General features: G+C 32.0%; 3 protein-coding genes and 1 long non-coding RNA gene across 5 annotated transcripts in view; 2 read left to right on the forward strand and 2 right to left on the reverse strand.

The window, feature by feature from the left end:
• Positions 4,678–6,051, forward strand: LOC104780879. Of its 2 annotated transcripts, none has more exons than XR_766830.2 (3): positions 4,678–4,864; positions 5,314–5,499; positions 5,787–6,051. It is a non-coding gene; the product is annotated as an uncharacterized LOC104780879 (long non-coding RNA). The 2 variants fall into 2 exon arrangements; XR_766831.2 differs by having other exon boundaries at positions 5,314–5,476.
• On the reverse strand, positions 7,507–7,857 carry LOC104783983 (wall-associated receptor kinase-like 9). The gene has a single exon (XM_010509070.1). It carries the CDS (start codon positions 7,855–7,857, stop codon positions 7,507–7,509), a length of 351 nt encoding a protein of 116 aa, XP_010507372.1.
• Positions 10,216–11,406, forward strand: LOC104780880 (glutamic acid-rich protein-like). The gene is made up of 4 exons (XM_010505421.2): positions 10,216–10,451; positions 10,535–10,671; positions 10,886–10,939; positions 11,060–11,406. The coding sequence occupies exons 1-3, from the start codon at positions 10,288–10,290 to the stop codon at positions 10,897–10,899; spliced, it is 315 nt and encodes a 104-aa protein (XP_010503723.1). The 5' UTR covers positions 10,216–10,287; the 3' UTR covers positions 10,900–10,939; positions 11,060–11,406.
• LOC104780881 (3-oxoacyl-[acyl-carrier-protein] reductase FabG-like) overlaps positions 11,870–12,874 on the reverse strand; it is a 3,430-nt gene continuing 2,425 nt past the window's right edge. Inside the window, exons 4-5 of the mRNA XM_010505422.1 lie at positions 12,738–12,849; positions 11,870–12,273 (exon numbers count right to left, since the gene is read on the reverse strand). Coding sequence (XP_010503724.1) covers positions 12,066–12,273; positions 12,738–12,849 — 320 coding nt within the window. The 3' untranslated portion in view covers positions 11,870–12,065. The remainder of the gene's footprint in view (positions 12,274–12,737; positions 12,850–12,874) is intronic.

Below are 12,874 nucleotides of genomic sequence, written 5' to 3' on the forward strand. Positions count from 1 at the left end.
AATTTTATGGGATATTTCTCATAAAGGTCTTTTCTAGCCTTTCTTTCTCACACACCTCCTAACCAATGTTGCAGCTACAGTGACTTGTTCAAGGTTGTGATTACCTTTCATCTTGGTATCAATCACCTCAACCAATCTGCTATCTTTAATAGTAAGAGTAAAAATTTCTCGTTAAACACATGTTTTGGTGAATAATCGTCTTCTCTCATGTGATGAGCTCTATCAACACAACACCAATTTTATAGACATAATTCTTCAACAAATGTAGAATTGGAAGTTTGTCCAAAAAAAAATAGTAGAATTGGAAATTAGCATAATAAGGACATCAACATGACCAACCGAATAATTTTTTCTCCACAGAAAGTTTGAAGCAAGTGAAAAGAAATTAACAAAACTAAAATTCATCTTTAAGACCAGATATTTTCCCTAGAAAGACTAAACTAATGCAAAAAACAAATGTTATAGACAAAACTAATTTTAATGCAATACTAATGCAAAGCTAATGCTAAACTAAAATCCATCAAACATATTTACTCTTATTGCCTCTAATATAGAGTTTAATGCTATAGCTTATATATATGGATGGACTGGAAACAATTTTTGTACATTTGATTTTGTAATCGAGTTACAAGAAATAGTTTGTATTGATGGTTTGTTGTTTGTATTTTTTCCCTCATTAATATAATATTTATAACTAAAAGCTTACTCGATGGGTAGTTGAAATGAATATAGTAAACATACAATAAATAATATATATTGAAATATATTTAGTTATTTAAAAATACATTTAATTATAATTAGTATAAATATTGTAACTAAAATATGTTAATTGTAAACTAGAAATCTATTATGTTTTTATGAATTATTATCTAAAACTAAATTTTTATATATGAAAAATTTATCAAAACGGTAAAAAGAAAAAAATAAGTGTGGTTGTTAGGTTTGTAGAGAATGATGATGATGTTAGGAAGATTGATGATGTTTCTGACATTCTTCACTTTCTCCTAGAGCGTCATCTATCTTAAAACATATATATGTTATTGTATATTTGTAACATGTGTTTGATATGTTCAATTTCTTTTAACTTATCTAGACTATAGTATATTTATCCGTCATATTGTATAATATCATATCAATTCATGACTAAAGGTTTTTGTGTTTACCTATAATTATAAACAATGACTTGTTCTTCTTGTATACACAATAAAAGTCTATTGGAGTGTTCACACAAGTGCCTCCATCACAAAATTTGCGTCTTCCATCAGCATTAAGCATTTGACACTATGTCTATAAAGGAAATGTTATAATAAAGTAAATTCCTTCTCACAAGTCAGAACGCAATAATATAAGATTATAAGAAATATTGGTCACCTTTGCATCCACCCATAATATATGGTTGCCGGCGTAACTACCGAAGCAAGAATATGCTGGATATCCATTGGCGCTGTGTACTAACCATTTAAGTTGAACCGTCAGAGTGTAATTCGTCGACAAGAGCCACTCCATATCAAAGTATGGTGAAAGACCTTTGTTAAACTTGTCTGTCTGAAATGTCTTTTTGTATCCTCCGACTGATGTATTACCATTAATGCCCTCAATGCTTATGCCAATGACATAATCTATTCTCTCGCGAGTGTCTACCCAACAGCATGTCATAAGTACTAATTGTTTTTTATGTCAAACTAATTTAAAATATTTAAAATTTATAAAATTAAAATAAAAAATATATACTAAAATCCTCAACAATAATTAAAATTCATTCCTATAAGCTCATTTTGCCAACAATTTGTGTGTTCACTAATAATTATATGCATTAAAATTTACAAAGTAAAACATAAATAAAATATAAGCTAAAAATAAGTAAAACATAACACGAATCAACCAGCTTTATTATATAATTAATTATTTAGTTATGCTTATGCATCACCGACTTTTTTCGTTTTTTTTTTTGTATAATGTATTATTAACCAACAAAGTAATTGCTTTTTTTTTTTACAAATTGAGTCCCCAGAGTTTTTGTGAAAGATCCGAAGTTTTGAACAATTTACGAAAAATAATACGTAGAAGGAAAAAAAAACAAGAGAAATGCTTAGAGAGTTCGAAGAATTTGTGGAAAATTTGACCCATTTGCATAATTGTTAACTGGGAAAAACTTGAAGAAGTTAGAGGATATTCACATATACCCATTTGCATAGTTGTTATAATTAATATGTGGTTTTTATGAAAGCTGAGAATAAAATATAAAAAAGAGTGTATCAAAAAAAGATAAGTGTGTGTTAGTGTTGTACATGTCAAGGTGTGTGCAAGGACTTTCTTCATCAGATCGTGTGGCGTGAGTCGGTCCGGGTTGGTTGCAGCTCGGTGAGGTGTCAGAATGTTGAGTACGTCTGGATCATATGTAGCTACGATCCTCCGGGAATATTGTAACGACCAGCTTCCTTGGTACCGGCGGTACGTGAAATTGTACGTACGCGGTATGAGAGATGGTACATACACGTATCCGGAAGGATCAGGACGTATCTAGAAGGATCAAGACGTATCCGGAAGAATCAGGACGTATCCGGAAGGATCAGGACGTATCCGAAAGAATTGGGACGTACTTGATACAAACCTCGGAACGAAAATAAGACGAATTAGGATCCGTAAAGAACAACGGCCGTTATTCGATAGCCAATGGTTCCAGATGGAAATGGAGAGTTCGAGACTACCGAAGTAGTGAACAGATGTTTGAACTGAAGAAAAGGAATTCTAAACCTTACATTGTAGATGATGCACACATGTAAGTTTCTAGATGAAAATGGGAATATTCGGCACTTAGTCTAAGTGACAGTCCGAGTGATAGTGGGAGTGAAAGTCCTAGTGATGGTGATAGTGATAGTGAGAGTGATAGTGAAATAGGACTATCCAGAAATAGTTGCATCGGTGAACGATGGATCGGGCCGATGGACAAGGATGGACCGATTAGACCATGGGCCGATGGGTGGCCCGGGAACTCGGAAATCTTGCAAAGATTTAAGCCGACTCACGGGAAAGGAAACTCGTGGAAAAGGCAAAATTGGTCGGATAAGGATAGATGCGAAAAATTAGGAAGTTGGTGGACGATAGGGTTTATCGTTTTGGGGCAACTCAAGGCGGTTTAGTCGACCCTATTTAAAAGATAGAACCCTTAGAGAAATTCTCTAGTTTTCGCATAAGACCTTTTAGCCGCCGCAAGAGAAAGAGAGAAGAGTTTCCATCGAGCTTGGCCGAGAATTCCTAAGTCTAGATCGAGAGAAGAACAGTAAGTCTTCCTCCACCTTGATCCATCGATAGTATATGGTTCATACATTGGTGGTTAACGATGTAGATCTGTCCGTGTAGAGGCGGGGATCAGAATTGGGCATAGGGATCGAGAGATTAGCACCGTAGGTCAAAACCGAAGGTGAGTGTGTGACTGTGGCCGAGTTCCATGGTTGAATCTCTTGACCCGTGGTTTATTTAATCTCGTTAATTGCTTGTCTTAGTTAATGGTTAATGTGTTCTATTGCAGTATGAATGGTGGTTGGTCTTAACGACTTGGACAACTATCCTATGTGAATTTTTTTACTTGCGTGACTTGATTGGAACATACCCTGTGTCGGATTGAGATTATTGAACTGAGCCTAGTGAGACGGGATGACCGCTCCACTAAGCAAATTTGTTTGCTTACGCCTCCTTTATATGGACGCAGGAAAAGAAAGGTCCGGTGATCAGGATTTTAGTGGCTGACCAGCTCGTGTGACGGAGGCAAGGGAGGAAGAGGATAGTGGCTTTGGGTAGTTTAAACTATGGCTTTTATTTCTAAGGATTGTATTGGTACCATGTATGGTGTTAAGAATGATTTTTTAAGGATAATTTGAATCTCTAAATTAATGAATGCGTATTTTTAAGTTATAACACTTGTTTACATATCCGTTGTTGCATATGGTTAAACGAACGAATAGAATTTACATAGGCCCTTAGAGAAATTTCTACTAGCCCGTACGGCTATGTATGGGATTTTAGGATCGGGGTCTTACAAATATCCCTGATCGACGTCCCTATTGATGTTTGCCAAAACCAAAAGCTATGTTTTATCAATTAATTAAAATGTTCTAAGTTATGTGATTGTTTTTGATATACATGTGCCTGATTGTGTTTTGAAAGATGTATACAATTAAGCAAGTATAGCTAGTAAGTAGTACACATACAAATTTGCCTCAGCGACAGTCGATAGATGTGATTACACACCTAAGGCGACATTTAAGGCTAAAACAAGAGAAATTCAAAAATTTTACAAAGCAACGTACGTACGACATTAGTTTTTGACATCAATAGAAGAAAATTTTAATTTATAAACAAACAAATTTGTTGTTTGCGGCCATAAACGAGAACAAATACATTGTAGATCAAATAAAATAAAAAAACTTTCAATAAGAAAAAAAAAAAAAAGTGTTGTAGCTTTCATCGATAACATGATTTGATAGTATCGGCACATAGAATCCGGTTTCCAGATAAATTTTGGATGTCGGACCGGATTACTTAATAACCGGAAAAATCCGGTATCCAGATAATTTTGGATGTCGGACCGGATTACTTAATACCCAGAAAAAACCGGTTTGCGATTCAATTTATGTTTGGTTGACCCGGTTTGGGATTCAGTTTGTCTCTCGCCCTCGCTCTCTCTCGAGTTTTAGTTTCTTCACAATGTCTATTAGTTAGGTCTAAGCTATAGATTCAACAAAACGGTTCTCTAAAAGAAGTTTTGAGATTGATGGTAGAAGAGTGTTGGTGGTGTAGAGAAGTAGAACCCTAGCTGAGCTGCGAGAGAAAAACCAAAGACATATATGTTCTTCAGCTTAAGCTGGTTCGTCTCTTTATCTCAACTTTGCTGATTCGTGATTACTCTTGTTTAACTTCTGCCCGTTCAGCTCTTTCGTGATCCCTTTGCGAGCACCAGATTCGACATTGGTTGTTCTACTTCGTCAAATTGAATACCCAAGTCGTTTTATACTTTGCTTCGTTTCTATATTCGATTGCATTGTAACACTCAGTATTTATTTTCTAAAATTGAGTTTTTATTATAAATGCATCAAGTCTATATTGATTCAGTATATGGGAATTTAGCTACTATGAAGGTGGATCTGGTTCACTTTTTTAAATACGTTTTCAGTAATATGACTTTTTTATGGAAGTTTTCATAGCCTGCCTTACAGTGTTGCATATTTGTTTGATATGAAACACACTTTTTGTATCTGCAATCTGATCTTGTTCTCACAGATTTGAGTTGTTAATGTATTCTCTAAAACTCGTCAGGTTCACTAACACAAATGATAATCTTATGAAATGTCCACCCAAGCCAGAAGTTGACTCTCCTGTATGATGCACCTAATTCTGTTTCGACTAGGCACCGAAAAGGGAGAGGATTCATTCATAAACCCTCAAGGTGTTGAAAAGGCTGCTGAGGACTTACAGAAATGTAATCCACCATTTATGTTTTATGTATGTTTCTTTCATGCCCTCTTGCTGTTTGGGAAATCCAAGTTAAATTTGAAATCTTATATGCAAATGACCTGAATAAATGATCCCATTGCTTTTGGTGTTGTACACTTTACATTGTTGGTAGTTGGAGTTGGGAGTATTATAAACCCGTTTCTCTTTTCGTATTTTCTACATCTATAAAGATTTTTGGTCTGTTGGACTTGGGATATCATTTTCATTTCTCACTAAACTCGTTAGCCTTGTTGGGACCAATTTTGGTGCTGATAATGCTGTGGCCTTGTCTGCAGTGAGGACAGACCAAGAGAGAATAAACATCTCAGAGACTGGGACGGAGGAAGCAGAGACAAGACAACAGACATGACCGTGACCATGCTACAAGGGATCATGGAGGGAGCAAGATTATGAAGGATTAGCATGGTGGGCGGCGACCGAAGGCCAGACAGAGATGACAAGAGAGAAAATGATATAAAATACCGACCAAGTAAATTGGTTCTTTGTACAAAACAGATTGTAAAGTTGTGATCTTCTCTTAATAATTTCTTTCGCTGTCTAGCTCTAGTTTAACAAATTCTTTTCTCTAAAAAAGATAGCAATGCAAACCATGAGAAGACTTCAGAGAGAGTCCTTCAAAACCAAGTGTTTGATATGGTTTATTTAACCGAAAGACTTTGCAAGTTCTGTTCTTTTTTGGCTTCTCATCACAACCTGTAAAGGAAAATAACCGGAAAGGAGAAAGCTGCAGATACAAAAGATGAATAACCCAAACTGAGCTAAAAGCATGCACTCAATTAACCTTCAGAGACTTTCAGTTGTTAGGCTGGACTTTGTGCAACCAGCTTGAACCTATTCCAATCAAACAATTTAAATGGCCAACCAATAGTTTCTCATCACAAAAAAAGCAAAACATATGTAAAATATAAGCAAAAGCTAAGAAAAATAATTTTACATGGGTTTTTTTTATAACAAATAAAATAGTCTTTCAAATGTCATACTATCTATTTTTTATTGTCACCTAAGCATTTTGTTAATTCATTAAAAACAAATTTTGTGTAGAAGTTTAACACGTTCTTAAGTTTCATGTGATTTTTCATTTTTCTTTCAAACATCTCATATATTATGTAATACTCTATTAATATAAATAAAAGATTAAGAAATATGAAAATAAATTCATATTTAATACTGTATAATTTTTTTCTATGTCTTTAAAATATTTAATGAGTTTTTAATTTATAAATTAATAAAATATAAAATTAATAGACTTTATATATTAAAATTGAATAGAATGACACATGTCAGCTTTCAAATTTTGGATTTTGTTAAAAACCTTACTTTATTATTAAGATATGTAACTGAAAAAATCTCACGCGATGTGTGGGGGAAATGAATGTAGTAAGCTTACAAATACATTCATTAAAAATTAGCATAAAAATTATGACTAAGACATATTAATTGTAAACTAAAAATCTATTAGGCTTTACAAATTATTATCTAAAACTAAATTTTTATATATTACAAATTTATCAAAACAATCAAAAAGAAACAAATTACAATATGGATATACTATAAATCTTGAATTTTATTTCAATTTATAAAAATTACATGCAAAATTTCTCTAACTGTTAGATTTCAAATTTTGGATATGTATATATTATATTATTGTAGTATGTGTGTAAATTGTAAATATTGCAATAGATTTGACATTGTGAGATTGACAATGTTTTGATATTTGTGAGATTAACATATATAAATATGGATACATTGATATTTATTAAATAATCTATATTTAATTACTATTTATTCTATTATTGAACAGTATGGTGAGTAATTGTTAATATATATATATATATACTTGTGGAATTATATACAGAAATTGTTAATATATATATATATATATATATTTGTAATTTGTTAGTGTATATATATATATATATACAGAGATGTGGTTCCCAAGATGTATCAGATGTGCTGTGATGGAGAAGGTTGGATAGATCTGCATTGGGAACAAATTCATAGACGAGCATAGGAACTTGGGTTTCCAAGTACCTTGACGATGTTTCTGTAATTAATCTGAGAGAGAATCATAAGCTCGTTGATGAATTGTTCTAGATTGTTTTCATCAATAGCTTTAGACTTCTTAACCGCCACGATTCTACCGTCTAGAAGCATGCCCTTGTAAACGGTTCCCCAACCACCTTGTCCAAGCACCTTGTTGGTGCTAAAGCCTTCAGTAGCATTGTCTAAGTCCGTGGAGGAGAAGATTGTTGTCCTCTGAATGTTGTCTGCTTTCAAATGAAGTTGTTGTTGTAAGAGGAGGCCACCATTACGTTTGAAGAACAGCTGGTTTTGCTTGATCTTCATCTGTCTCTTAAACAAGATGTATACCCAGAAGGTCAATCCAACCACCAATAACATGCCAAGGCTAGTAAAATCACTTAAAAAATGCACAAAAGAGAAAAATTAGATGAAGAATTATCTAACAGAAGCTGTAGGATCAAAGATTATAATTTGGTGTTTTGTTTCTGGTAAGAGGTTGCGTAGAGTTAGATTGACTTAAAAAAACAAAAAGATTGTTGTTCTTTCCGTGAGATGTCAGTGGATTTTCTATGGAAATGATCTAATAGACACAGTAGAATTATAGGTTTTTTGATTCTGTTAAGATGCTCTAGGACTAAAAAAGAAAAAGATTGTGAAACTATCCATGAGAGCATCATACTTCAGGGTAAAAGGTTAACCAGTAAGGACTTTTACCTTTCAAAGGCACATGATTTATCTAACCTAAGTGATAACACCAAATTTATAGACATAATTCTTCAACAAATGTAGAATTGGAAATTAGCATAATAAGCACATAAATATGACCAACTGTATCATTTTTCTCCATTGAAAAATTGAAGCAAGTGACAAGAGATTAACAAACCTAAAATCCATTTTAAGACCAGAGATTTTCCTTTGAGAGACTAAACTAATGCAAAAAAAAAAAAAAAACTAATGCAAAACTAATTTTACAGCAAAACTAAAATCCATCAAACATATAGGCTATGAATGACAATAGAGTTTTTATTGGTTTTATTTTTTAGATTTTGGTTTTCGGATTTTTGGTTTTTGTTGTATATTTAAAAATTAATAAATCAAAAATTCAAAAATAAAAATATTACGTTGAAAATAAAGGTTTTCCACAAAACCCTCAAAATTATGGTTTTTAGTTTTTATTAGAAATTTGGAAAAACCCACTTAAAAACTAGTTTTCCGAAATTTTAGAGAATCCAATTTTTTTTTAATTCTTGAATGGTTAAAAATAGATTTTCAACAAAATCAAAAACTAAAATCCACTTAAAAACTAGTAATCATTCAAGGCCATATACTCTTATTGCCTCTGATATAGAGTTTAATGCTATAACTTATATATATATGGATGGACTAAAAACAAATTTTGTACATTTTATTTTGTAATTGAATTACAAAAAATAGTTTGTATTGATGCTTTGTTGTTTGTAACTTTCCATCATTATTATAATATTTGTAACTTTAAAAATCTCACGTGATGTGTGTAGGTGAAATGAATGTAGTAAACATACAATATGTTATAACTAATATATATTGAAATATATTTGTTATTTAAAAATACATTCAATTATAATTAGCATACATAAGATATGTTAATTGTAAACTAGAAATCTATTAGGCTTTATGAATTATTATCTAAATCAAAATACATTCAATTATAATTAGCATAAATAAGATATGTTAATTGTAAACTAGAAATCTATTAGGCTTTATGAATTATTATCTAAATCAAAACGATCAAAAGAAACAAATTACAATATGGATATACTATAAACCTTGAATTTTATTTAAATAATTCAACATTTCTTTAACTGTTAGACTTCAAATTTGAATTTGTATATATTATATTGAATGTGTGTAAATTGTAAGATTAGATTCGATGTGAGATGAACAATGTTTGATTAATTTGTGAGATTAACATATATGAATATTGATATATAGATATTAATTGATATTTATGAAAGAACTCTGAATACTTATACAATCAATATTTACATTATTTACTATTTGGTTAAAATAAAAGTATATAAATTCATATTGATGTATTTATTATATAGTAAATGTAAATTTTAAACGTAGAATGTAACAACTTACAACAAAAAAATTAATACATATACATTATACACTTACCGGTTAATTAAAAATTACATATTGGTTAAAAGGTTATGTTGAGTTAATTGATCAAATAAAAAAATCTGAATTTCTATTAATTGATATAAATTAATATTAAATTGACATAAGTTCCACCAGTGACATCGATGAAAATCATATATTTTGTAGACTTTATACACTTTTTTTAAAAATTGTCTTATTAATAACAAAACAAAACAAATAAATAATAATAATAATCTCTCAGATGTTTAAGATATAAAAACACACAAATTTCGATAATTTATTTTTCTTTCCAAAACAAAAATATTATTTATGTATTAATTTAAAGCAAATTTAACCAATCGTAAAAGATACGGTAGGATATAAATGCATACAAGTTGTCAAATTCATTTATATTTACATTAAAAACTTGCAAAACATCGGATAAAATATAAAACAAAAAAAAATTAAAAAGAAATGTCAAAAATATCCTACATATTGAGAAAAAATGGAATAATAATAAATTAGAGAGTTTCGGGTCGGGGCTCCGACAATGTTTAATGGTCGGTCACTTTGAAAGAAAAACAAAAAAAAATAAAATCAAAAGCCCGTTTGCATTTTTTTGAAACTTCAATGACGGATGAGAAGGAGATCATTGATGACTATAGCTCAGATGAGGAAGACGAAGAAGACGATGATGATGATGATGTCGATGGCGAGAGTAGCAACGAAGAAGACGACGATGAAGAAGAAGAAGAAGAAGAAGAAGAAGAAGAAGAAGATGATCGGAGTTTGAGGTATTTTGCTTATTTTCGCTGTGATCTAATTTCTCAGATTTGATTCGTTAGTATTTGATCGGTTCTGGGTTTGTTCGATTCAGTGGAGACGATAGTGAATTGAGCGAAGATGATTCTACTGATTCCAATTCGGATTATGATGACGACGACGATGACGATGAAGAAGATGAGGAAGAGGAAGAAGACTCTCTTGTTGATAAAGTCACTCGCCTATTCAAAGGTTTCTTTTATCAATTTAGGGGTTTTTTATAAATCTTGATTCGTTCACACTTGCTTCGACTTAGGGTTTATGAATCTTTGATTGATTAATAAATTAGGTTATCATTGAAATTGGAATTGGAATCATTCTAAATTTGTATAAGAATTGGGAATGTTGTTGCTACATATCTTAAGCTTGTGTCACTAAAATCTCTCTGTTTGGATTTGGTTTTTAGGGAAACAAGATTGAGACTCATAAACATTTCTTAGCTGAAGAAAGCTTTCTTAAGGTAATCAAAACCGAGTACTATTAGCCCAAGCATAGCACTTTTGGGTTTGATATGTGTTATGACTTGAATCTATCTACTATCTGAATTCTTTCTTTCTTTGTGATCCTTTATGTATCTCAGGGTAAAAGATAGGAGCAAAGAAGCAGTTTATCAAAGATCATCTTTTGCAAAGGTAAACTAAATCATGTATTGTTTTCTCTATACATGCCTCTTATGTTAATATGCCGGAGATGTTGAAATTTTGTTTTACAAAGGGAGATTTTTTTTGTTCTGTTTTACACTTATATCAGCTTCAGTCAGAGAGTTTAAAGATTTTTATAATGCCTTTCCCCCAAAGACGATTTGTAAACTCTTGTTTCGATTACTCACAAGTACAAAAATTTATCTTTCATATAACCAATATGTGTATGAATACCGGTATGTATGTTTTTTGTGGTGGCATGTTATAAGTCACTGTTCCTGGTCTAGTTTCGCTTCTTCATGCTAAGAACACAATGTTAGCTCAAGTGTTTAGTCAAAGAACTCTCAATGTGTTCTTGATCAACACTAATCAGTACTCTCTTCTGTTTTTTCATTCAAAAGAGGTAAGAAAGCTACAAGACTCCTTAATGAGATTCTCTTGACGACTTGACCATCATGAAAGTTTCACTCTCTTGAGTGAAAGAAAAAATGGACCCCGAAACATAGAGTAGTTCCTTGACGTGACAACACTTAAAAGGACGATTGTTTCTAATTTTACCTTTTTAAGGGGGTCCCTTTTTATTTTGTGATCGGATCTTATGTCCATTCACATGACTTGTCGGTTCTTCTTGTGTCTCCAATTCGAACACGAAGTCACTTGTACCTTTTCAAATTTAACGCCACATAAAATAAAAAGTTCAAGCCTTAGCCGACAAAACCAAATCATCATCTCAAAAGTCACGCAAACTAAAAACCAAAATCAAACTATTTAGAGAGATAAGAGATTGATAGATCATTCACACCAATCATTAACAAACCCTTTAAAATACTTACTTACATTCCAAACACAAGAATATGAATACATATATATATATATGGCTCAAAGAACATTGAATAAAAATCAGAAACCCGAAAAATCAAATCACAATTTAAAAGTACTAGCTAGCTAGTATCTTGTGGTTGATGGTCGGATGTCAAGTTCATGGGTCCAAGCTCTTCGGTCTTGGACATGGAGGTACCAATATGTTTGAGCCAATACATCAGGATCCATTCCCATCACTCCCGAGCTTTCTCCTTCTCCTTCTCCATCTTCGCCTCCTACGTTCAATGATTGGTTCGCGACCATTCCTCGAGGAGGGATGTTTATTATTTCTCTGAAAAATACATTTTCATGAGACTTTATTTATGAAAATACTTATTCAGACGCTTAAATGTGTCAGTACTAGTGTGGACCGTTGTGGACTTGTGGGGGACTCGATTAAAGTTCATCCTCTTTCATCTTTGACCATTAATATGAAGAAGATAAAGATATAGTAGAGGCTAAGGAATCATATATAAATTGGTTTCCATTTGCTAGAAAAAAAAAAACTAAAGAAATAAGAAATGGAGTCACAAAATGTATTTGCGATTTTAGGATAAAATTATGTATTTACGATTCTAAAAATAATTCTTTTTTTATTCTTTAGTTGAGGTAAGAATCTTGTCGGTTTGGATCAGAATCTTGCCGTTTGTGGAAGCTATAAAAAGTTAAAAGAGCCTTTTTCGGACAGATATTTTGTGGTCTAGATTCATTTCTTATAATTTAAAATGGAATATTATGATTGCATAATTTGCGTACCGTGGAGGTCCAACCACACCGTCGATGATAACATGAGCCACATGTATTCCAAAAGCTTGATATTCTTTTGCTAAGCATTGAGACAGTGCCCTCAACGCAAATTTCCCACAGCCTGTTCCGATTCCAAATATATATTT

The sequence above is a fragment of the Camelina sativa genome, chromosome 4, assembly GCF_000633955.1.
Source record: "Camelina sativa cultivar DH55 chromosome 4, Cs, whole genome shotgun sequence".
NCBI lineage: Eukaryota > Viridiplantae > Streptophyta > Magnoliopsida > Brassicales > Brassicaceae > Camelina > Camelina sativa.